Raw genomic sequence first — 26,052 nt, 5'->3', positions numbered from 1 at the left:
GCGCACGGCGCTTTTAAGCTATTTAAAAGCGAAGGAAAGCGAGGAGAAGAGGGGAAATTCAAACAAACTAAAAGCGCTAATTCGAAAGTGAAAGTAAAATGCGCACAGCGCTTTTAAGCTATTTAAAAGCGAAGGAAAGCGAGGAGAAGAGGGGAAATTCAAACAAACTAAAAACGAACAATTCCTTTACTTCGAATTGCCGCTATTTGAAAGTGAAAGTAAAATGCGCACGCCGCTTTTACAAGCTATTTAAAAGCAAAGGAAAGCGAGGAAAAGAGGGGATGCCCCCACAGTGATACCGGTATTACCGGTGTTGTCACACGTCGATTAACCGGTGGGAAAATTTACTCACCGCCACAACCCTAGTTGGCGGAGCTGCGGCACTGATCAAGCGCTTTAGGACATGCAGATGGAGGTAGCGAGCCGGTGCGCTCGTCAAGCTCAGACTGCATGGTTTTCAAACAGTGTTGGAAAAGATGTGCTGTCCCGATCTAGAAGTGCTCTTCATTAACTGTAAGCCTTTCTACTCGCCAAGGGAATTTTGCTCGTTCATTCTCGTGAGTGTCTACATTCCTCCGTAAGCGCACATGAGCCTGGCTTTACAGAAACTAGCTGATCTGATCACTGAGACAGAGCAACAACACCTGGACTCTGTTTTAATAATTCTCTGAGACTTTAATAAAGCAAATCTTTCCCGTGAACTGCCAAAATACAGACTGCATGTTACATGTCCCACCAGAGAGAGTAATATACTGGATCACTGTTACACCACAATAAAGGATGCATATCACTCTGTCTCACGGGCAGCTTTGGGGCTCTCTGGTCACTGTTTGATTCATCTTATACCTACCTACAGGCAGAAACTGAAATCATCTATACCTGTATTAAGGACTGTAAAAAGATGGACTAATGAAGCTGAGCGAGATTTACAAGCCTGCTTCGACCTCACTGATTGGAGTGTCTTTGAAGCCGCTGCCACCGATCTGGACGAGCTAACAGAGACTGTAACATCATATATCAGTTTCTGTAAAGACATGTGCATTCCAACCAGGACTCATTTAACCTACAACAATGACAAACCATGGTTCACTGCAAAACTCCGACAGCTCCGTCAGGCTAAAGAAGATGCTCGCAGGAATGGGGACAGATTCTTGTATAAACAGGCCAAATACACACTAGAAAAGGAGATCAGAGTGGCAAAGAGGAATTATTCTGGAAAGCTAAGGAATCAATTCTCTTCCAGTGACCCTGCTTCAGTGTGTAAAGGTCTGAAAGACATCACCAATTACAAGAAACCATCCCCCAGCACTGTGGAGAATCAACAACTGGCAGACGATCTGAATGAGTTCTATTGCAGGTTTGAAAAAACACCATTCACACCTCCGGCAACCCCCCTTTTCCCCCTCCAGCACTCCAGATCAGTGAAGATGATGTGCGCCAGGTCTTCAGAAAGAACAAGAGAAGAAAGGCATCAGGTCCAGATGGTGTGACACCAGCCTGTCTGAAAACCTGCGCTGACCAGCTGGCCCCCATCTTCACACAGATCTTCAACAGATCACTGGAGCTGTGCGAAGTCCCCTCATGCTTCAAACGCTCCACCATCATCCCCGTCCCAAAGAAACCCAAAATTACTGCACTTAATGACTACAGACCTGTGGCTCTAACGTCTGTGGACATGAAATCATTTGAAAGATTGGTTTTGGCTTATCTGAAGGACATCACTGGACCCTTACTGGACCCCCTGCAGTTTGCCTACCGAGCAAACATGTCTGTGGATGATAGTCAACATGGGACTGCACTACATCCTGCAAAATCTGGACAGACCAGGGACTTATGTGAGGATCCTGTTTGCTGACTTCAGCTCGGCTTTCAACACCATCATCCCAAACCTCCTCCTGTCCAAACTAACTCAGCTATCCGTGCCCACCTCTTTCTGTCAGTGGATCACCAGCTTCCTGACAGAAAGGCAGCAGCTAGTAAAGCTAGGAAAATTCTCATCCAGCACCCATACGATCATCACTGGCGCCCCCCAGGGTTGTGTTCTCTCCCCACTGCTCTTCTCCCTCTACACCAATGACTGCACTTCTAAAGACCCCTCTGTCAAGCTCCTGAAGTTTGCAGACGACACTACAGTCATCTGCCTCATCCAGGATGGAGACAAGTCTGGAGACAAGGTGCAGTCTTAACAACCTGGAGCTGAATATGCTCAAAACAGTGGCGATGATAGTGGACTTCAAGTCCCCCCCCCCCCATTCTGATTCTGAATAGGCCTAAAGTGTTGAATTTACCGTATTTGCATTTTATTCATGGATCATATATATATGGTCCCCGTTTGTAAAATCAAGTGAACAGCTTATAGAATGCTGTTTTCCATAAACATACATGTGTAAAAAAAAATCAAGTCATCTTTGTTTTTAGCCTAGTAAGCAGGCACACCAAAGGTTTAATGAAAGTAATGCTTACAAGAAAAAATTCACACAACATTCATCTTACATATTTTCACATACAGCAAATTTGTTCAGCAGGGGCCGGTTAGCCTTAAGGCTTCATTTTTAGCCAATAAAACAGCACACTGAGCATCATTACTCATATAGTATTATCTTAACTCAACCACACTGTTGTTACTCACTGAAAACACTAGAACGCGTGGCTTCTAATCTCAATTGTACATGGTGTGCATTAGTCATGGGTTTTGTGGAAAGGTAGGCTGATATCTGGTCTCATACTACAACAGCTGAAAGTCAATTTTGGCAATTCCATTAGAAAGCCTATTTAGTGCCATTTTTCACAAACCACTGCTGGCTAATCGCAGAAGTGCTAAATAGGAACTTTATCTGAGAAATAATGGCTTGTTGACTGTTGGAGCAATTACTGCCATTTTATGTGGGCAAAGCTTCAGAATCAAAACACTGCAAACGGAAAAAAGCTATAGAAACAAATACATTAAAAATTCCCCAGAGAACACACGGTGAATTAGTCTTAGGGATCAGCCTACTAATTGACATCATGTTTAATCAGCTCCTTTATTTATTCCTTTAAAATTAGTGGATAAGTGAATAATTTAGGAATCAGAATCATTCATTGGAATGCTAAACGGAACAAGAAATATGCATTAAAATTTCTAATTTTGGCATTTTTAAAAGAATGTTTCAAATTGTTTGAGTATCCTGTTTTTTAAATATATTAGGTGCACATGCAGTTTTGAATTACCCTGTGCCATGCTGTGTTGATTAACTGCTGTTGCACTGCAATTTCCTTCATGAAACTGACACAAGTATCTATCCATCTAAACTGCAGATCCCAATAAAAACAGTTTTAAGTTAACCTAAGCCATACCACTATGGGGGTAGAATCGTTGCATAATTCCAAATAAATACATTATGATCCACAAATAAATGTAAAGAGATTAACACAAATAAAATGTATTGATAAATAAATAGAATGAGATCCACCAGGCACCAAACTCGCTATTCTGGCTAATTAACCGCTTCAAAATGGACGATCAGGACAGTTTAAAACAGGTAAGTGGTGTTAAATTAACAACGAGCAAAAATGTAACATGGTTGTTGCTGTGCTAAACGAATAAACGAAAATAGAAATATAATCAATAACAGGCTGACATGTTTTTTATTTGCAAATCTCATTTTATTTTTTGTGTGAATTTAATTCTTGTTTGTGAAACTCTAAGATTTATTTGTGGATCTCATTCTATTTATTTATCAATACATTTTATTTGTGTTAATCTCTTTACATTTATTTGTGGATCAGTGTATTTATTTGGAATTATGCAACGATTCTACCCCCATATACCACCCACCAGCTGTATCTGATCTGCGTCTCTTTAGGGAATTATACAAATGAATATGTGAATGAATTAATTATATGAATGTACCTCTGAAGGTTCTGACTGTCTTCAGGAACGATTCGATGGCATTTTGTTTTCATCTTCGCTCCATGTAATACCTAAAGGAAGTGTTCTTAATCGCAGTACTGCTTTGACCACGGAGGTTACGGGAAACGGCTCTAATTCTGCTTTTTCATAAGCGCCACCTGCTGTCAGCTAGTGGATTGAACAAAAAAAATATCAAGGTTTTTTTTTCCACAAGAGATCATATGGTTTTTCTTTTTGGTTACAGTCTACATTAAAATATGAACACGTTGTGACAGAACAAAAAGAACATTACAGGAATCTTGAAACTATTACTAAGAAGTGGATGGTGAAGTGTTACAAGACCTCAATGTCTAAATATTATTTTCTTTCTCAAGTCACATTGCGTCATACTCCGGACACCTGGAAAGGAAATCTGAGGCTTCTTCATGGAAGACTAAGTTATTTACTGTGAACAAAAGCAGGATCAAATCTGATAATGGCCAGTTACCCAACAAGCTCTTGAGTTTAGCATCTTTGTGCATCTATATAACAAACACATAACGATAAAGAAGAAAAAAAAGATTACAAATATGACTTGCAGAGCACACACCTATAAACAATATTACAGTGTACAGACTAAACTAAGACTCTGAATCAAAATCATCCAACAAAATAAACCTCTCAACGCAACACATATGTGCCAAAATTACAAAAGCATGTACAAGAAAACGGATCACTGCTCTGTTCATTTTAATTTCCTCATTTCTGACAGACTTAAAGACGGTTGGGTTGAAAAGGTTATATGAAAGGTAAAATGCTATATTTAAGCAATCAAGAGAGTGAGTTTCAAGAGAAACATTTTCCTTCAGGTCTTTGTGAAATCGTAGGGCAAAGGAAAAAAAATTCTTAATTTAAATAAAGTTTCCCTAGTGCTATAAAGAAAATTAAGAATGAACAAACGCAAGGGAAAACTGCAATTGTCCAATTTGCCAATATTAAGGATGTCATTGAGGTCAATCAGGATTTTATTGAACAAAACTAAAATTGACAATGGAAAATGAACTATGGTTAATTAGTGGTTAAAATTTAATTTAAAAAAAATGAATTAAACAAAAACACAGAAGCGTTATACCAATTATTTATACCAAAATGATATATAACCATTTATACTGAGCCAGAAGCTGATTTTTTCTACAAATGATTGGCAAACTTTTCCAAAAGCCACAAAAGAAAAAATGAATGAACAAATAAATAAATGAACAGGTCATTAAAAAAATATTTTCAATGATATACTGTTTATAGAATTGATCTATGGCCAACAGTGACACTTTGGTTCATTATTTAGAATGAACCTGTTGTACAGAACAGCTAGATTTCTGGGGTGTGTCTTATTCCCCCCCGTATCATTCCCCATTCATCGGACACTAAATGAAGCAGGTGAATCATCAAGCCCTTTTGATGATTAATCAAGAGTTTATCTCGGCGTGCCACTATTTATAGATCCCCTCCGTGCTGCGCATCAATATTTCAACATCCTGTCTCCGACATCACAGTCTGGCTGTTCTAATCGCACAGTGCCTTTCATCTTTTGCTGCTAGGTCAATTTTACGTGACAAATATGGACCACGTTTTCTCACTTGGCGAAAATTACCTTAACCTTAAATGGCTTTGTTTCTAATGTTGGCCTCTGGGAGGAGGTTGTTAGGGTAAGTGGGTTTTATTATGGCAGAGACGCCACTAGGACCAGCAGCTGTAACTTGTTCATGTCAAATAGAAACATGGTTTGAGCACTAAGGACAAAACCTTAGAGTTCAAGTTAACCAGGCACAACATTAGGACCTTTGAGGATAAACATCCATAAACAGAAACAATTAAATAACATTCTGTTTACTTGGCGAACGTCTTCAATTTAAGGATATTTCTTGGGTTTATGTTAAAGGAACAGTTCAAAAATAAGTTCTGTTATCAATTCTCACTCTCATGTCATTACAAACCTGTATGGCTTACTTTCTGCTGTGGAACACTGCTGTGGAGTAGATTGTACAGGTCACTATTCCAATATTAGTCCCCATTACACTGAGACTTGAGCTTCAAAAAAGATGCAAAAATACCATAAAAGTGTCACATAATGGTCCATAAGACTATATTTCAAGTCTTCTGAAGTCATATGATAGCTTTGTGAGGGGAACAGACCAAATTAAGATGTTTTCAATGATAAACATCTCCTTCACTAGGCTGTTAACTGCAACAAAAGTTAGTCAGTCCAAATGAGTATGAATCTTTAAGATAAGTGAAAGTGAATGAAAAGATCTGATACAAAATAATGATTTATCCACTTTTTATAATAATTTTAGGGTCGTAGCTTGAAAGCATCAGTCCTCACTCATCTATGGAAGTCATTCAGTCATGTTTGGAACAACACAAGAGAAAGCGTATATAACAAAATTCAAATTTGTTTTAATTTTATTCCATTAAAACACCACAAAACTTACAACCTCGTTCATTTGTGCCATCGGCTGATTCCCTTAAAGATGACATAGAAATAAGCCCTCTTGGCAGTCCATCAAACAGTGGATAGCATCTTTAAAGCTTGGAGCCTATGGTCCGATTTTTTGGTCTAAGCGTTTTGAGCCGGGTCACTAAGGCAGATTGGAACATTTAATGAGGTAGGATCGATCTTGAGACCCTGTTGGTATTGTCGTATTGATCACCACCTTCCCCTCCAACCCCTTGAGAGATTTCCTCCCTTCCTCTCTCACTCCCTCATGCACACACACTTAGCTGCTTAGTGAAGTTGGAGTCACAAAAGGCAAAGATTTCTGGAAAACATTTTGGCTGAGAACTACTGAAGATAACCGAAGTGAGATTATGCATATCGAAATCGTCAGGAGAGAAACTTCAAAACTAAAGCATGCAGCTCCACTCAAGATGTAGCTAAATCTGTATTCAGTTTAGAAATCTCTGCACCACAGTTCTGCATAGAGTCCAAACCGCACCTGAACAAGAAGATCTGATATATGAGGTCGAAACGGAAATTGCAAATGTCCTTGCAGAGCAAACTGATGATACATGGGCATTACATTAAAGCAGCAAATCAGAAAAGGAATTTTTGATGATTACGATCGCAGCTGTACCTTCAATCTTACAGCCATTTTCCACTCAGCAACTCACTGAAGCATAGCTACAACACTTCTTTAAAGGGGTCATATGATGCGATTTCAATTGTTCCTTTCTCTTTGGAGTGTTACAAGCTCTTGGTGCATAAAGAAGATCTGTAAAGTTGCAAAGACTGAAGTCTCAAATCCAAAGAGATATTCTTTATAAAAGTTAAGAGTCAGCCACGCCTACCTAAAACGGCTCGTTCTAACACGCCCCCAAATACCTACGTCAATATCTGGGAAGATTTGCATAACGCCGCCGAAATGTTCACGCAAAGAAAGAAGGCATCAATTTTATTCTCGCTGTAGTATTGTTGCCGCCGCTGCCATGACGTTAAGCATTTCATGCTTTGTTGTGAAAGCGAAACTACTTTGTTTGGCCTTCCAAAAGAGGACGATATCACTTCGTCATGCCTGGAGCTGATCCGTGCTGGTCGCTGAGGAAATACTTAAACTTCACGCTGTTGATCGCCGGATTGGCTTTCACCATGGACGAAGCGGAGTACAGCCCGGGGTCGTCACATGTGGCTGCCGCAGGCATCACAATATGGTAAGGGACGTAACATTTCCGTCACACGCTTGAGGAATTCGGCCTATCACAACGCACTGGATAGCTGGCCAATCAGAGCACACCTCGCTTTTTCAGACCGATGAGCTTTGTAAAAATCGACACGTTTCAGAAAGGCGGGGCATAGAGGAGAATCAATTTACAGTATGTGGAAAATAATGTGTTTTTTGAAACTTAAACCACATAAACACATTTCATTACACCAAATACACAAAATAATGTTCTTTTTAGCAGCATCATATGACCCCTTTAATGTAATTTTAAAAAAAGTCCACTAAAACTACTTACAAGAACATATAACAGCAGCTCATTGTGTACATCTTTTAAATAGAGCCTGCCAGTAGATAAATATTCCAAATTGTTTCCAATGTAGCCTAATGAGACATTAACAGCAGGGTTTTCTTTCAGTCCTGATTTTCTGGTTTGTTTAAAGAATAAAAATTACAATCTAACCATTCCTTATGTAAGTCATATGAGTGATTCAAATGCAAATCCTCTATTACTTGTTTTGCATTAGAAAAAAATAAAAAATAAAAATAAATAAATTAGCCATTTTATCAGACTAAAATAACTTTATAGTAGTTATGAGTTCTGAATTCACTAAATAATTGAGAGTTTGAGAACTGTGACCGCTTGCACTAGTTTTACAAAGTAGTCTAGGGATGCACCAATACCACTTTTTCCAGTACTCGCCCGATACCGATACTTTTATTTTTGGTACTTGCCGATACAGAGTACCGATACCAATATTTTATTGCATTTGTACATTTTTTAAATATTGGGTACAGAAACCAAAAGAGTATGTATATTGTTAGTTGGTTGACTTCATTTATCAAATAGATAGTCAAACCAAAATTTATTCAGACACCTTCAACATTTCTCCCATTATCACAGTTTATTCGCTTAAGTTTCGAAAATGGTAATAAAATATAACAAGAATTTAGAGTTAAACTGTGTCAGAACAAATTCAGCTTGATAATGTTAGATAACTTGGATAGAAAGGTATGTAATGGATTACAATCAACCAAAAAATTAGACAGCTGTTAGTATGACAGTATTTACACAACTATCAATACTTAGTTCGGTCAACCCTTAGCCTTAATGACAGCCTGTAGTCTCCTGGGTATGGAGATAGAATTGTTGCTTAATTCCAAATAAATAGATTATGATCCACAAATAAATAGAATGAGATCCACAAATAAATCTTAAAGTTTCACAAACATGAATTAAATTCACAAATAAATAAAATGAGATTTGCAAATAAAAAACATATTCACAAATATATATTTATGTCACAACCACAACTTTGCCTGGCTTTTATTTTTGTAATAGGTTAAATTGCCATCACACAACAGCCAACAGCATTTCCCAGTTTTTCAGTCAAGTCGATGTATATGAGCTGCTATGTGGATCTAACGATGTATGAAATTTTTGATATTCTGTGGTGGTCAGAGCAGTAATAGAAATTAATTTACCAATAAGCTTAAATATATATATATATATATATATTACATTTTATAAGCATTTTTACATATATATAGCCATTTTTTCTTAAAGTGTGCATAGGACACTATTCACAAATAAATGCCAGGCAAAGTTGTGGTTGTGACATAAATATAAATTTGTGAATATGTTTTTTATTTGCAAATCTCATTTTAATTTATTTGTGAATTTAATTCATGTTTGTGAAACTTTAAGATTAATTTGTGGATCTCATTCTATGTATTTGTCAATATGTTTAATGTTTGTTAATCTCGACTTTCACTGTTAATTTTTTGCTCTATGGTACAACATCTTTAATTTAATAGATTGTAATAACGCACTTTGCTGTAATAATGCAGGGAACCACTCCTTATAAATCTCCTAACTGTGATATTTTCAGAAATAGAAGTCGCATTTTTTTTCATCTGAAACGTGCTGCGATTTATATTCCAAAGCCACTCATATAATGCACAAACACTCAAGCAAGCAAAACACGCGCAACGCGTGCACGTATTTGTACTGATGCAGAATAGAACAGCCTAGCGCATTTCACACAAGCTGCTAGATTCGCCAGACTTTCGCCAGAAAGTCGTTTATGCCTAAGGTTAAAAATAAATGACATTTATAGTGAATGCCCCTATAAATGGTCTTATTTTTACGATTTAGTTTTAATCCAAATGATGCGTGTGCTGAGTGAACATCAAAGATCACACAACAGAATTGCATGCGCACTCGCACTCTCCCTACCATTAAGTAACTTGTGCATTGTTTTAGATGTATCCGACCGAACTACAAACTTTCCAGTGACGTCTGTGAGAAAGGTATATTCACCCGACAAGCTTGCGCATCTGCGCCGCCACGCGCTCAATCCACTCAGCGTGCTTTGCTCATCAGCTCGCGCACATCAGCTATACAGGCATTAATACTGAATGCTTAACATTATATTCATTGCATACATATACTTCGTAGACATCCTTAATCTCTAATAACTCCATTCTGCTGTCTGTTGTTGGTGTTTCATTGTCTGAATATGGCACTTAACCAGTGTCAGAACTATACCGTGGACTTTGGGGGAACCCACATAAAAGGGCTTACAATGACTTACAAAGATACATAACAGCTACAAGTGCATGCACTACTTGCTTTATGCAAGCAGTATATAGGATAAGTCACTATACAGGATTTACCCTATTATACTTTATCGACACGAATTGATAGGTGAAACAACAAACAGCAACCCACAAATAGTCTATAAACAAAGTATCAGGCTGTCTTTGAGTTCACATGAACAACAGGTAAAGTTACTCGTCGTCAGGCTACAGAATACCATAATTCTTCCGTTCAGTTAGGCCTAAGACATCGAGAGTCACGCAGACCTATAACAACACAGCCACAACACATAATTGCGAATAACATGCCTTACCTTAACACAGAATCAAGCACAGAGTCCAGCATTTATATTTTTTCTACGAATCTTTGAGTTAACATGTACTAAACATGTACGCCATCATGCATGAATGAATATTTTTGCAATTTTACACATAATAATCCACGATGATCACATGACACAAAACTGAAATTGCAGGTCAAAATAACACATTGTCAGTATTTTTTGAGACCCCCCAAAATTTCACAAATCACGTTTTTGGGGGAGCCCATGTCTTATTAAGGGGAGCCGAGCTCCCCCTAGCTCCCCCGTAGTTCGCACCCTGCACTTAACACATGCTGTGTGGTATCGGCATTTGGTATCGGGGCATTTTAACGAGTACGAGTACAGGAGCTCAGTATCGGTGCATCCCTAAAGTAGTCATTTAATTTTTTAATGGTCCTAACTTTTAAGTCGGTTACATAATGTAGACTGGTCTAACTTGAACCCGAAAAATAATACTCATTACCCCTTGAATAACGGTTATTGTTAGTTGGCTGAAAAGACTCTCCCCAAACACTATAAAAATAGTGTGCTGGAGCCCTGGAGGCAAAATAGCTAATACCTTCACCTAATAATTTCCAAAAATATTCAGTTTGCATTTGTTCAGTCAACCTTGAGGTAGGAGTGAGTAAAGTTGTTCAGTACATAAATCAAACAGACATTTTTATTTTATAATGCACAGGACAAGCAGGAGAACGAACCTGACCCTGTTGTGACATCACTCAAACATTATTTTTTTAACAGTGGTTTTAACAACAAGGACAGTGTGTCTTCTAAACTGACAAGAGCAACAGTCTCATTCTTCATTCAGTGTCAATTTTTATAAGCCAGGACTTACGGTACATTGAGTGCAACTCCTCAATTTCTTCAGCAGTCTGATTCTTTGTAGTGACGATTACCTGTCAAATGCAGAGCATTATGAAAAAAAGAGCAAAGCATAAATCTAATAGCTATAGTTGTATCAACAAGAATGCACTTTTAAAAAGCTAAAACATCACATCTATTTATTTTGTAAATAAAAGAATGCAACATTATAGACATACATGTAGACACATTTCTGTTATATGCACATTTATATATATTTTAGAAATAACAATCCACAGTAGTACATACAGGTTTTCGTTTACTCTCCATTTGATTCTTTAACCTCTCGTTGTTTTCAAGTTCTTTGGCAATTTTTTCAGCTGTCAACAAATGAAAAAGCAAAAACATTAGCTATAAAACCCAACAACAATTCTGAAGAAGACTTAATGCCCAACATATAAATACCCAAATACATAAAAATCTCACCTCAATACATACAGTAGCCTATCTCTATTAAAACACACAGGCAGATGCTCATTCTCATATAAGTCTGGATAACATGACCATCAGGTTTTACACAAATTTGTGGCATAGAAGTCAATTTGAATACTGTAATTTATTAATTCAATCTGCCATTGTGTATGACAAAACAAAACCACACAGGTAGGGTAGGAAAAAAACAACAATCCACACTCAAGTCCACCTTTTTAACAGAAACCATGGTAACGTAAGACGAATGATAGAAAAATAGAAGGTTTCCTGCTAAACCTTTGACAGCTCAATGAAAAGAGATAAATTCAGCTCTGAAAGGGTCAGTGAGAAGGGAAGCAGTAACTCAAACAAAACTTGAGGGATAAAACTACTGTATTTTTCCACTAGCCCTGTCATCTTTGTGCCAGGGTCCCCCCACGGGGTGACTAACTCCTGCACATAAATTACATTCCACCACCTACAGTGGCTGGTCACAGTAAAACTGCGTTCAGCAAACTCTTTCACCAGCAACAAATAATTCACGCCATTTATGTCAGAAACACACGTTTACATGAAATCCCAACCATGTTTTTCAATGCCTATAAAGCTATCTCTTCCAATTCACCATCTATTCATTCATTTGTTCATTCAGTTATTGATCTCTGACTTTATACCTGATTTGGGGTTGAGTGCATCACACTGTGCGTTATAGATGTGGGTGAATTCCTGGTGTCGTCGCACAAGTTGATCTCTGCTGCCTTGAGCGGACAGGTGACACTCTTTAAGCATCTTCTTGAGCTTTGGAACAGTAATCAAAGTGTACAAGAGCTTAGGCATCGCCTTTCGCCTTCCACCACTGAAAAACAAACACATACACCAGTCCCAAGATCATTTATAGAAAAAAAGTTCAATACAATGAAATTATACATAAAAAAAATCATTGTCATTCAAAATAAATGTATAAAACATTTAGATTTGTAAGTGTGCACTGATTGCACAAACCACATTCACGAATTCATGCACACAGAGCTTCACGCATAATGTTCTTCTGCAAGACGCATGCAGTTTTAATTATTAAATCTAGAGGACCAAAAATTACATAGTGTACCTTTAATAATATTTCTTCCAAGTAATATAGTCCATTAGCCTAATTGTGCCAATTCAGCTCATTCTTTAAAACAAATGCAAATTAGATGGAGAGTGACTGTTCAGGTCATAGCACAAACTTTCAATTGGAATCAAGTCTGTGTCTAGAATAATAACTATAAAGCAATATCTTCATAGTTTTGCCATGTAGTTTGTGCAGCTGTTGTGCTGGAAAGTAACACTAACTCATATCTCTGGCTGACTGAAACAAGTTCTCTTTAAGGATTTGCATGCATTCAGCTTAATCCATTTTGGCCTTGATGTCGACAAACTTTCCAGTTCCACCATCTGAAAAAGAAATCCCCCAAACATAACACTGCCACCGTGGCAGAGTAGGTCTTACCTGGTACTGGGTTGTATTTTCGTCAAACATAGTGCTTTGCTTTCAGGCCAAGGAACTTAACGCTTGCCAGACCAAAAATGTACTACCAAACTGTTTCAGGTTTTGTCCCATGGCTTTTAACATGATTTAATGCCAGACTTTCTCCTAGACACTGTGCCAGAGGTGAATCTCAAGTGGTGAAGAGACTGTTGGTATCAGGATTTTTCAGATGTGAGACAAACAGCTCTGCAACTTGTTTTGTGGTCAATTCTCTGAGAGATGTCCTAGATGTCCGGTTACTCAGTTTGTTAGGATGGCATGATCCTGGTAGTTGACTGTATTGCCATTTACTTGGTAACTTGTGTGATCTTTAGAGGATCATATCAATTGTTACTTTATTTAATATATACCTTGATGAAATGTGTCACAAACAATTAAAAAAGAAGTGGAATGTCTATTAAACAGGTCAGAAAACTGTCTAAAAACACATTGTCTTTCATGCCATTACTCATACTAAAAGATAATATTACTCATAAAAAAATATGACTAATGCAGCAATTTTTCTTCTTTTTTCACTTAAACTGGATACAACAGCCTTCAGGCAATACAGTTAAATAGCTGTAATGATTAAAGGCACAGTTCACCCAAAAATGAAAATTATGTCATGACTTTAGTCTCTATGACTTTCTTTTTTTTTCTGTGGATTACAAAAGTAGTAAGTCTCAGTGTCTCAATGGTGTCTAATGTATTTTGCTCCCCAAAATCTCTTCTTTTGTGTTTCACAAAAGAAAGAAAGGGATACAGGTTTGATATGAGGGTGAATTATTTATTTTACCTATTATTATTATTAAGGTATAAGCACCAGACCCAACACTATTAAACAAAAAGCATTTAAAGGTGAAAATGCATTCATCTCTGTAGCAGTAATATGTCAGGATGGGCTTAAGGCCACAGGAATGCTGATGCATGCCCTCATTAATCATGTTACCCTCACGATGTCCAGTAAATGAAATCACCCTTTCTGTCAATCAGACACACACCAAAATGTCGGCCCTTCAGAATGTCCCTCAGGAGAAAAAGGGGAGGCCCAGTAAAGGGGGGAGGGATGAAGACAAGCTATAATCTATAGGGAACGTTATTTAATAAGGATCCAATCCATTCTTTAACCACAAGTGCTCAACTACTTTTTAAGCGCCCATAATTATTCACCACAGAACAATTTTTTAAACAATCTATTAAAAAAAGTTGTTTCAGCCACAATCAGTTCATTTGTTAAACTTCATTCAACTAACTCAACTAAAAAAAAAAAACATGATTGTAAAGGGTCCCTGATTAGGTAGAAAAATAAACAGATCTAAAAAAGCGGAGACTGTCAGACATCTGCGCAAACAATCTGGACAACCAACTTTCAAGAAACGTTAATTGAATTATATATAGCCATTAGTTATGCTCCACTTATTTGATTGGACAAATGGTGTTTCAAGATATTTGAAATGTTTTGCCGTTTACATTCACTCTCTTAGTCTGCATTTGCTTCATTGAAAGTTTGATCCTGGTTTAGATTCTTTTGAAACTACATTCATCAGCAATATATAGAATATAGAAGCATATTGTGTCTGAAATATCAGTTTAGTATTAATTTCTTATTTATTTAATTACTGCATGTAAACAATATCACAAAGTAATAACTTGATAAAAAGAGGATTCTGACTTTGAATAATAGCAGGTCAGCTAACAGCATGCTTCCTCTAGACAATCAGATAATTTGCACTGTCAAACTTCACACGATAATATTGTATTGTGGGACAAATATTCTCCATACCTTCTCAATCCCTCCTTCTTATCATCTCTGCTCAAGCACATATCCAGATGTTTATTAATGTGCTGTTCGGGCACACCTACTCCACAGACAGGGCATTCCACTGCAACACACATTATTAAATTATTGCTTATTATAACCAGCACAAAATTACAAAAATAATAATAATTCACTTATTGTGAAGAAAACAATGCATCAGTGGACAACCCATTATCAATGCATTAAAGGATAAACAATGTAATAGACTGATAGACAAACCCATTACACTTATAACATTTAACTAAAATACGTGTTTCTTTCAAACATACAATATAAATTCAACAAAATAGCATGTCATGCACATCACCTTTAACCAGTGGCTTATTGTGAGACGTGGAAGGAAAAGCAGTTACATCCATCTTTTCGTCTTTCACCATTCCCATTGTATCCTCTACATTTTCTTGCTTGACGTTACCTAGCTGCTGTAAACACAGCTCCATGGGTTCTGATTTGATTGGCACATGAAGCTTAAGACTTGTTTGGGCCTCTGATGAGGGAATCACAGGGGTCTTCTTCTGGAAAAAATGACTGAGGGTGTTTGCTTCCTTTCTGAGGCCCTTTCGTCTTGCTGCTTTGCCTTTGATCATCATAACCGGGGTTTCCGGGGAAATAGGGGGTGATTCCAAATTTGAGTGACACAATTTTTGCCTGGTGAGATGAGAGATTGTATTTAGTATATTTAAAAAATTAGTTTAGTGCTGTGATGGCAAAGCTGAATTTTCAGCAGCCATTGGTCCAGTCACATGTACTTTCAGAGACCATTCTAATATGCTAATTTGATGCACAAGAAATATTTCTTATTATCAATGAGTGAGTTTTTGTGCCAGCAGACCTGCAGGGATAAAAGGGGCTTCCACATACTTTTGGGCCATGTGGTGTGTGTTTGAGGGACAAACAGTACAATATGTAATATATATCAAAGACACAAAAACATTCTTCAAGAACAAACTGGGCCAAGGACAAAAAAAGAAAGGATGTTTGAGCATCTGTTTGAGCCACTAAAGTGACAATTTGTCAGCAAAAGTGTTTTTGACAGCAAAACTGTGCTTCTCTATACAATGTGTAAGCCTTCGAATATTTCTGCTTCCCTTCTGGGGGAGAGTGAGAGACGAAATCGTGAAAAATACTTTGAGGGGAGAACAGAAGGGCAGAAGGAGCGAGAAAGAGAAAAGGAGTACATAAAAGTGAGAGAGAGAGAGAGAGAGAGAGAGAGTGAATGCAGGCAAGCACCTGTCGATTTTGCAATTCCAGTGGAAATGTGGAAAGCCAACAAATGCAGAGAGTGGCTGTGAGGCCATTACAGAGCCATAAAGTGGAGTCAATGAGGTGTGAAAATGCTACTTTCCATATTGAAACCTTTTATTTCTCTTTGTCTGACCATTAGTCCACATACATGCATGCAAAACTAAACACTTAAGAAAAAAAAAGAACAAGAAACAAGGTTCCCCAATCTGTATTAACGTGGCTGTGACCATTTTGGGTCTACATTACTATCTGAAGGGTGATGTCAGTTTTCTTCCTTATATGACAATGCTATTAGAAAAGATCTAGTGGCTAATAGACCAAAGCTAAAAAGGGATATAAAATAGCATCTTCACCCTTATACCTTAAAAAAAGCCTCAATCCCAATCTTCTTGTTAAGTTAAAGGCAAAATGTAATACATGATCACAAAGCTCGATTTACAGAATGGCACCATGACTTATTAAAAAGTCACTTGTTTGATATAGATCCTAACATAACTCTGGAGTCTAAATTAATAAACAAATGTGTGTTCGCAGGTTATTTGCAAGAGTTAGTAGAGAGTAAATGAAAATCTCAAGAAAGATTGTGAATCAAGAACAGAACAGTCTTCAGAAAATAATTCAGGATGCACGTTTTCTGCACTGATTATGGGGGAAAAGTGTTTAAAGGAGTGGAAAGTATTACACTTTATTGGTAGCAGAAAGAATGATCATCAAATTGATTGAAAACAACTACAGATGCAATCATAATGTGCAACGCACTTGTTCATACTGAATTGAAATCTACTTGAAATATCACAAGCACACATATTAAGGGCCTTTATGTAGAAGTCTTAAAGACAAAGCTGCAACAAATAAATAAATAACATGCCTTTTAAAGGGTCAGACAGAGGGTGGAATTGTCATGATTATATTAACTAAATCATGACTTCTTGAAGGAAAAAACCTTAACATAATAAGTAGACCTCATGCAAAAATAAAATGATAAATCATTATTAGGAAAAATTATATGATCCCCTTAACTAATGAATAACACCCTGTCCTAATTTTTTGGCCTTTCTTCAGTAATGCTTTTAAAAATCAACTGCAGGCTTATCTACCTACCCAGCCAAGACCATAAAAAAACCCTCATGGACCCCCTCACAGACCACAGAAACTACGGTCTACTTTAAGTTCCCCAAAGCACTGCTCTGAATCCAGTAAGGCAAACGAAGCACCGAGAAAATTTATTGCTGTAGAAAACCAAATATGTTACATAACCACCAGCAGGTTCCAGCTGAGAAAACGGCAACTTGGTGGAAACCACAGTTTTGGAAATAAAAGGCATGATTGAAAAGTATATCATATTCTGAGCTTAAAACCAATTATATACGATAGGGATGGGTGATTTCACCAAAAAATAAAATCTTGATTTTATAACTAGTCAACTTAAAAATGTTACTACAACATGATTCAAATAGCTTTTTCTTTATTAACCCTCTAGTTAAAGAAAATCCTATTCTAAGCGCAGCACACATGAAGTTGTCAACATGATGTAAATGTTAAACAAATCACTTGTTAAATAATATCTTTGCAGAAAAGATGCATGAACTACAACTACATGCTGTACAAACGTGTCTTATAGCCTACATGTTATGTTCAGAAATAATAGGCTCCAATGAAAATGCTTCCAAAAATTCTTAAGTCAATGTAATTCAAATTCAAAACGACTGCTTTTATACATAGAATCCGAAAATTTTACATTTCTAAACTGTGCACTTGTAAATATATATGTACATTCATTTTAAACAGTTACATTTATCTATATTTCTACTTCTTCACCCTTATACCTTAAAAAAAGCCTCAATCCCAATCTTCTTGTTAAGTTAAAGGCAAAATGTAATACATGATCACAAAGCTCGATTTACAGAATGGCACCATGACTTATTAAAAAGTCACTTGTTTGATATAGATCCTAACATAACTCTGGAGTCTAAATTAATAAACAAATGTGTGTTCGCAGGTTATTTGCAAGAGTTAGTAGAGAGTAAATGAAAATCTCAAGAAAGATTGTGAATCAAGAACAGAACAGTCTTCAGAAAATAATTCAGGATGCACGTTTTCTGCACTGATTATGGGGGAAAAGTGTTTAAAGGAGTGGAAAGTATTACACTTTATTGGTAGCAGAAAGAATGATCATCAAATTGATTGAAAACAACTACAGATGCAATCATAATGTGCAACGCACTTGTTCATACTGAATTGAAATCTACTTGAAATATCACAAGCACACATATTAAGGGCCTTTATGTAGAAGTCTTAAAGACAAAGCTGCAACAAATAAATAAATAACATGCCTTTTAAAGGGTCAGACAGAGGGTGGAATTGTCATGATTATATTAACTAAATCATGACTTCTTGAAGGAAAAAACCTTAACATAATAAGTAGACCTCATGCAAAAATAAAATGATAAATCATTATTAGGAAAAATTATATGATCCCCTTAACTAATGAATAACACCCTGTCCTAATTTTTTGGCCTTTCTTCAGTAATGCTTTTAAAAATCAACTGCAGGCTTATCTACCTACCCAGCCAAGACCATAAAAAAACCCTCATGGACCCCCTCACAGACCACAGAAACTACGGTCTACTTTAAGTTCCCCAAAGCACTGCTCTGAATCCAGTAAGGCAAACGAAGCACCGAGAAAATTTATTGCTGTAGAAAACCAAATATGTTACATAACCACCAGCAGGTTCCAGCTGAGAAAACGGCAACTTGGTGGAAACCACAGTTTTGGAAATAAAAGGCATGATTGAAAAGTATATCATATTCTGAGCTTAAAACCAATTATATACGATAGGGATGGGTGATTTCACCAAAAAATAAAATCTTGATTTTATAACTAGTCAACTTAAAAATGTTACTACAACATGATTCAAATAGCTTTTTCTTTATTAACCCTCTAGTTAAAGAAAATCCTATTCTAAGCGCAGCACACATGAAGTTGTCAACATGATGTAAATGTTAAACAAATCACTTGTTAAATAATATCTTTGCAGAAAAGATGCATGAACTACAACTACATGCTGTACAAACGTGTCTTATAGCCTACATGTTATGTTCAGAAATAATAGGCTCCAATGAAAATGCTTCCAAAAATTCTTAAGTCAATGTAATTCAAATTCAAAACGACTGCTTTTATACATAGAATCCGAAAATTTTACATTTCTAAACTGTGCACTTGTAAATATATATGTACATTCATTTTAAACAGTTACATTTATCTATATTTCTACTTCTGTATATAGTGCATTATTTAATTTTCTGTTTTTCTTATATTAGCGTTATACTCCATCTCTACTGTGTAATTCCTGTCTGCTGCACTAGTTTGCACTATGTCCATACTTTCTTCTGCACTGGAAGCTCCTGTCACTAAGTCAAATTCCTTGTCTGTGTAAACATACTTGGTAATAAAGCTCTTTCTGACTTCTGAAGGTATAACACCAGTAGACCATTAACAATAAATGTTCTGTGAAAACAACGAACAGCAGCTATTAGCCTGTCACCATGATGCAAACATGAAATATTAGACCTACAGTAGTAGCTCTTTACAGGTTTTTTATTCGATTGTGCTGCTTTTCCATTGTTTTTTCTATGTAAACATGTTTCTATGTTTGACTGTTGCACTAGCATCTCTTGCAGCATCTCATGCATTAAATGGCATATAAACACAGCGCTCAAATTAAAAGTTCACTCACATCTTCTTGCAATATTTCTATTCAAAATCGCGATTACTCGATTTCTAAAAAATAAAATCGCGGAAAAACATTCAATTCTAATTAATCGATCAAATCAGAAAAATCGTCCAGCCCTAATATACGATAAGAGTTTTAAAATAAACTGAATTTCTGTAGCTTTCAAGCAGGTTATAGCTGCAAAAAAAAAAAAATAATAAAACTGTGGTCATCATCTTAAAGCCTATAAAGGAAGAAAAAAACAGGCTTTCCCAGTTTGTATGGAATTGAAATTTCAGAAAACTTGGATCTCTATGGAAGCTCTTTGATCTTCCAACAGCAAGAGAAGGACAGTGAGCTTGCAACAGCAGTAGCTCAGAGGAGACGATAATCAGACCTGGAAAAACAAGGCTAATTGCACTCATTGAGACCAAGCATCTCTATACTACCGGGAGAAAGCTATTCATTAGCATTACCATTCCACTCAGTGACAGTTTCCCAGCTGGTGCAGGACAGTATGAGAATTAAAATCTGTCACCTTGTCGGTGTCCGTGACGCTTTCCTACCAGCTCTCTACTGTCCTGTCCCAATAAAGGGCAGAAAATGCCCATAAATATAACTTTAAAAAAAAATCTGCCAAATTTGCTAATAAGCACTCAGCTCAACTGAACTATGATTATTCCATTTATTCTTAAAAAATACATACTATATATGAATGTCATAAATCCCAAACAAAAATTCTATCCAAGATACACTAGCCAAAGAAATGCAAATAAAAATAAAAGCAATGCTATATCTATATCAAAGGCCTTAATAACTGTCCCGTCCTAAAAGATGACACATGCCTTTGACATAATCACTGGAGGAAAACAGGAAATTAAAACACTGTCCCATAAGGCACCTCTCTCTTCATCCCGATGGCCATCTGAAACTCCACCAACCAACTATATTAGGCACACTCACAGGCACACAACACAGAGGAGATTAATGGCACCTAGAGACTGAATTAAAAAACAATATCGCATATAAAATCTACTGTGCGCTCTTGCGGTTCTCTACCTTGCACTTTTTCATTCAATGTTAGGTACACATGTGGGGAAAAGTCGTAAGATTTTTTTAATTCCTTGTTGATTAATTTAAAGGGGTCATCGGATGCGACATGCACTTTTACAAATTCAGAATCAGAATTAGCTTTATTCGCCAAGTGTGCCCTAGGGATGTAACGGTATGAACATTTCTTATCACGGTTATAGTGACCAAAATTATCGCGGTTATCAGTATTATCACAGTATTGTTAAAATGTGCTGGAGATGTTCAAAAAGTACCGACACATAAATCACTTCAAGTTTTATATTTAAAAATCAACAAACAACAAATGAAGTGACTTTTTGTTTGCATAATCACTAAAACAATAACATTACCAATGATGTTCAGATTTTAAATGACAACTTGACTGACAACAGCTTAATAGAATGTTCAAATATCTAATGTAAATGTTCAAATAAAGCTTTGAAAAAGTTTCATAAATGGTAAACCTCACATTTCAGCCTTTAAATAAAGAAAAAAAATTAAGAAAAAGTCAAAATGATAATTAATTTATAAATTATTATATGCATTTTATCTACTCCATAAATAATTCTAGATAACTTACATTAATTGTTTAAATGTGTAGAATCCACATAAGTTTGTTTTTCATCAACTGGTCAAAATTTACAGCAGGGCATGCAAATTCTGTCCGTTTTTGGCCGGACAGAAACTGCTGCACACAGACTGAATGTAAATATAAGTCTCTGTAAATCCACTAGCTGACAGCAGGTGGCGCTTATGGAAAAGCAGAATTAGAGTCTAATCGCTTGCAATCGCGTAAATCGTGCGTTTACATCTCCATTATAAAATTACATCGCTGTCGGCCGCTTCAGAGTTCCTGCTGCCAGTGCGAATGCAAGCAGGAAAACGGCCCGAGGGAGAAATTGGTTCTCTAGGAACTACCCTGCTGGCTAGTTCCTAGAACTACGCAGTGCGAAAGCCCCTCATGATGGTGAGTGGGGGGAATGCTGAGGGGTTTCTTCTGAATCGTTGTTGCATAATATTTTAGTTTTTGTGAAAACCTGTATCTGAACTGTAAATCATGTAATTTTATGGCTCAATACTGTATGCTACCATAGACATTGTCCAACCCCACTCATACTGTGTTCATTTTACTTGTGCAGCTCTCAAAATGGGTCATAAACTGCCTTAAATTAATTTTTTTTTAATTCTGCAGATACCCTGTAAATAGTGAAATAAAATTCCTTCCTTCATACTTGTGTATTGAAAATATTTTTGATTGACATTTAAACTCCTATCTGATTTTCTATAATCATATAATTTTTTTTTTTTTATTTGAGCTAGTTATATTTTTGGGCTACCAAAATCTGAAGAGTACCTGCCCGAAGGGCTACCAGGGATTTAGAAATTTTGCGAGCCCTGAGACTGCTATTCAGACCCACACAAAATTTGCAGCCATAGAACTCCTCAGAAAGCTCTTTATAGTTCTGCAGAAATTAATCACTATTCATTCACAAAGTGACTGGATTATAGTATAAAAATATTTATAATTGTTTAACACATTTTACTATGTTTAAAACTTCTGCAGTGTTCCATATTTTCCCCCAAAAACAATGCAATATGCATAACCAGCCTGCAGAATACATGCTGTATAGCAGGGCTGTCAAAATGGCTGAAAAACTAAATTATAATTTTTTACTTAAATATTATCAAAATTCAAATTATATTCGAATTTAAAATGCATAATTTCAGTTAGGGTGAAGAAAAGCTTTTGGCTTCTCTCCTGAGGCCACAAGAGGGCGCATCGAGCAAAATATTACTAATGCACGTTTATTCAAAGCATAAGATAACATGACTATCTGTGAAAAAAAGTGCATGATGTTTAAAATAATGTTTATAAACCAATTATAATTAAGTTGCTTAAACAACTATAAACAAAACAGCATCATGTATGTATGCATAGTTTAATACAAAGGACCGAAAGACAATCACAAAGAGTACATTTTTCATTTAAAAACACGAGTTGCAGTGGGATGGGGAAAAATCCCAAAGTCTCGCGATATGTTTTTTCAAAGTTGAACTTGCATTAATTTTTCCATGGCTTTCTAAATATGCGGCTCTTTTGTGCGAGACGCGAGTGCAACGGTGATAGATGTCCCTCTAGATAGAAAATGCGCAAAATATGCGTTCTGTGTGAACGACTTGGTTTCAGTTTTGACGTAAACAAGATCTTCTCTGCATTGATGATCTCTTTTCCCACAATATTTGTAATTAACAATAAAGCAGCGCCGCATCTAGTGGATAGGCTAACAAAAACATTCAAATGCAATGACACTTACATCGTCATTGCATCTTGTGCGCCACTGATAAGGCTGCCTCCTTAACGCACACCTAAAATTGTGGATTTTTCTTTTAAATTCGACCAATATTCGGGAAAAAAAATGTTGACAGCCCTACTGTATAGGTCCACTAAAAAAAAACAAGCATCCTTATACATGTATGAAATAAATGCTCATATTTAAAACAGAAATCAAATTTACCTTGCTGCTTGGAAGCTCTGAACTAAATCATCTAATAATCTGTTGTTCCTCAGGTCCTGTTCTGTTGATGGCTGCAAAGAGAGATTAAGATTAATGGAAAGTGTCTTAAACTCTAAACCTAATAACTTCATTAAACTGCAATAACAGCAATGTTTATATGTAGAAGCCAGGAGTTAAGGCAAGGCAAGTTTATTTATATAGCATATTTCATACACAATGGTAATTCAAAGTGCTTTACATTAAAAGAAATGAAAAAATAATAAAAAACATAATCACAACAATAAAACAAGGAATTTAAAACTTTGAAAATGATTTAAAAATATATTTAAGAGGTTTAAAATGAATTTAAAACAGTTAAGAATAGAAAATGATTATACATAAAATATAGTGCAATCAGTTCGGACATTGCACAGTGCCCATTCAATAAATGCACAGCTAAACAGATGAGTTGAGTCTGAATTTAAATGTGACTAATGTTTTAGCACATCTGATCTCTTCTGGAACGGATTCCAACTGCGGGTGGCATAATAACTAAAAGCGGACTCCCCTTGTTTTGTGTGAACCCTTGGTATTTCTAACTGACTCGATCCTAATGATCTGAGTGGTCTGTTAGGTTTATAATCAGTAAACATATCTGCTATGTATTTAGGTCCTAGACCATTGAGTGATTTATAAACGAGTAAAAGTACTTTAAAATCAATCCTAAATATAACTGGAAGCCAGTGTAAGGACCTGAGGACTGGTGTGATATGCTCAGATTTTCTGGTTCTAGTCAGAATTCTGGCAGCAGCGTTCTGGATGAGCTGCAGCTGTCTAATGGTCTTCTTGGGAAGGCCGGTGAGGAGACCATTACAATAGTCCACCCTGCTGCTGATAAAGGCATGAACAAGTTTCTCCAAGTCTTGACTGGAAACAAAACATCTAATTCTTGCAATGTTTTTTAGATGATAGTATGCTGATTTAATTACTGCTTTGACATGACTACTGAAACTAAGGTCTGTCTCCAGAATCACACCAAGATTCCTGACTTGATAATGTTAATAATGTTGTTAATAATAATAAAGATTTTTAAATGTTTTTGAAAGGACTCTCTTATGCTCCCCAAGGCTAAATTAATTTGATCAAAAATACAGTAAAAAAAAATCCTGTAAATAATTGTATATATGTGTAAGTAATTGTTTTCAATTTGAATATATTTTGAAATATAATTTAATCATGTGATGGCAAAGCTGAATTTTCAGCAGCCATTATTCCAGTCTTCAGTGTCACAGTAACCTTCATAAATCATTCTAATATGCTGATTTGCAATTATTATTAGTGCTTAAAGATTAACAATGGTTCTTATTATTAATGTTGAGAACAAGTTCATTAAATAGCATTTACTTAAAAATAGATTTTTTTTGTAACATTATAAATATCTTTACGGTCACGTTTGATCAATTTATTGCATGCTTGCTGTATTAAAATAAGAGTATTCACTTATTGTTTTTTAATAATATTAAGCAACATAAAATGATTACACATTAATTAAAATAAAAAAATGTTTCTTGAGCACTATTAAGCATTTTAAAGTAATTTCTGAAGGATCATTTGACACTGAAGACTGGAGAATTGGCTGTTGAAAATTAATTTTTTTGCCATCTCTTAAAATATATTAAAAAAGCTGTTTTAAATTATAATAATATTTCACAATATTACAGATTGTACTGTTTTTGATCATATGTATATATAATATATAAATATATATACAGTGGGTACGGAAAGTATTCAGACCCCCTTAAATTTTTCACTCTTTGTTATATTGCAGCCATTTGCTAAAATCATTTAAGTTAATTTTTTTTCCTCATTAATGTACACACATTTATTAAAAAAGAAAAACTGAAATATCACATGGTCCTAAGTATTCAGACCCTTTGCTCAGTATTTAGTAGAAGCACCCTTTTGATCTAATACAGCCATGAGTCTTTTTGGGAAAGATGCAACAAGTTTTTCACACCTGGATTTGGGGATCCTCTGCCATTCCTCCTTGCAGATCCTCTCCAGTTCTGTCAGGTTGGATGGTAAACGTTGGTGGACAGCCATTTTTAGGTCTCTCCAGAGATGCTCAATTGGGTTTAAGTCAGGGCTCTGGCTGGGCCAATCAAGAACAGTCACAGAGTTGTCGTGAAGCCACTCCTTCGTTATTTTAGCTGTGTGCGTAGGGTCATTGTCTTGTTGGAAGGTAAACCTTCGGCCCAGTCTGAGGTCCTGAGCACTCTGGAGAAGGTTTTCATCCAGGATATCCCTGTACTCGGCCGCATTCATCTTTCCCTCGATTGCAACCAGTCATCCTGTCCCTGCAGCTGAAAAACACCCCCACAGCATGATGCTGCCACCACCATGCTTCACTGCTGGGACT

The 26,052-nt window shown here is 36.3% G+C and overlaps 1 protein-coding gene across 1 annotated transcript in view; it reads right to left on the bottom strand.

Moving 5' to 3' along the window:
- Positions 1 to 26,052, bottom strand: part of rad18 (RAD18 E3 ubiquitin protein ligase) — a 38,741-nt gene that overhangs the window by 9,879 nt on the left and 2,810 nt on the right. Inside the window, exons 4-9 of the mRNA XM_016271127.1 lie at positions 23,655 to 23,725; positions 15,417 to 15,757; positions 15,074 to 15,173; positions 12,458 to 12,639; positions 11,622 to 11,692; positions 11,347 to 11,407 (exon numbers count right to left, since the gene is read on the bottom strand). Of these exons, the coding sequence (XP_016126613.1) occupies positions 11,347 to 11,407; positions 11,622 to 11,692; positions 12,458 to 12,639; positions 15,074 to 15,173; positions 15,417 to 15,757; positions 23,655 to 23,725 (826 nt within the window). The remainder of the gene's footprint in view (positions 1 to 11,346; positions 11,408 to 11,621; positions 11,693 to 12,457; positions 12,640 to 15,073; positions 15,174 to 15,416; positions 15,758 to 23,654; positions 23,726 to 26,052) is intronic.

The sequence above is a fragment of the Sinocyclocheilus grahami genome, unplaced genomic scaffold (genome assembly GCF_001515645.1).
Source record: "Sinocyclocheilus grahami isolate Dianchi unplaced genomic scaffold, SAMN03320097.WGS_v1.1 scaffold60.1, whole genome shotgun sequence".
NCBI lineage: Eukaryota > Metazoa > Chordata > Actinopteri > Cypriniformes > Cyprinidae > Sinocyclocheilus > Sinocyclocheilus grahami.
The sequence above is the reverse complement of the archived record's forward strand: the minus strand, read 5'-3'. Positions and strand labels throughout refer to the sequence as shown.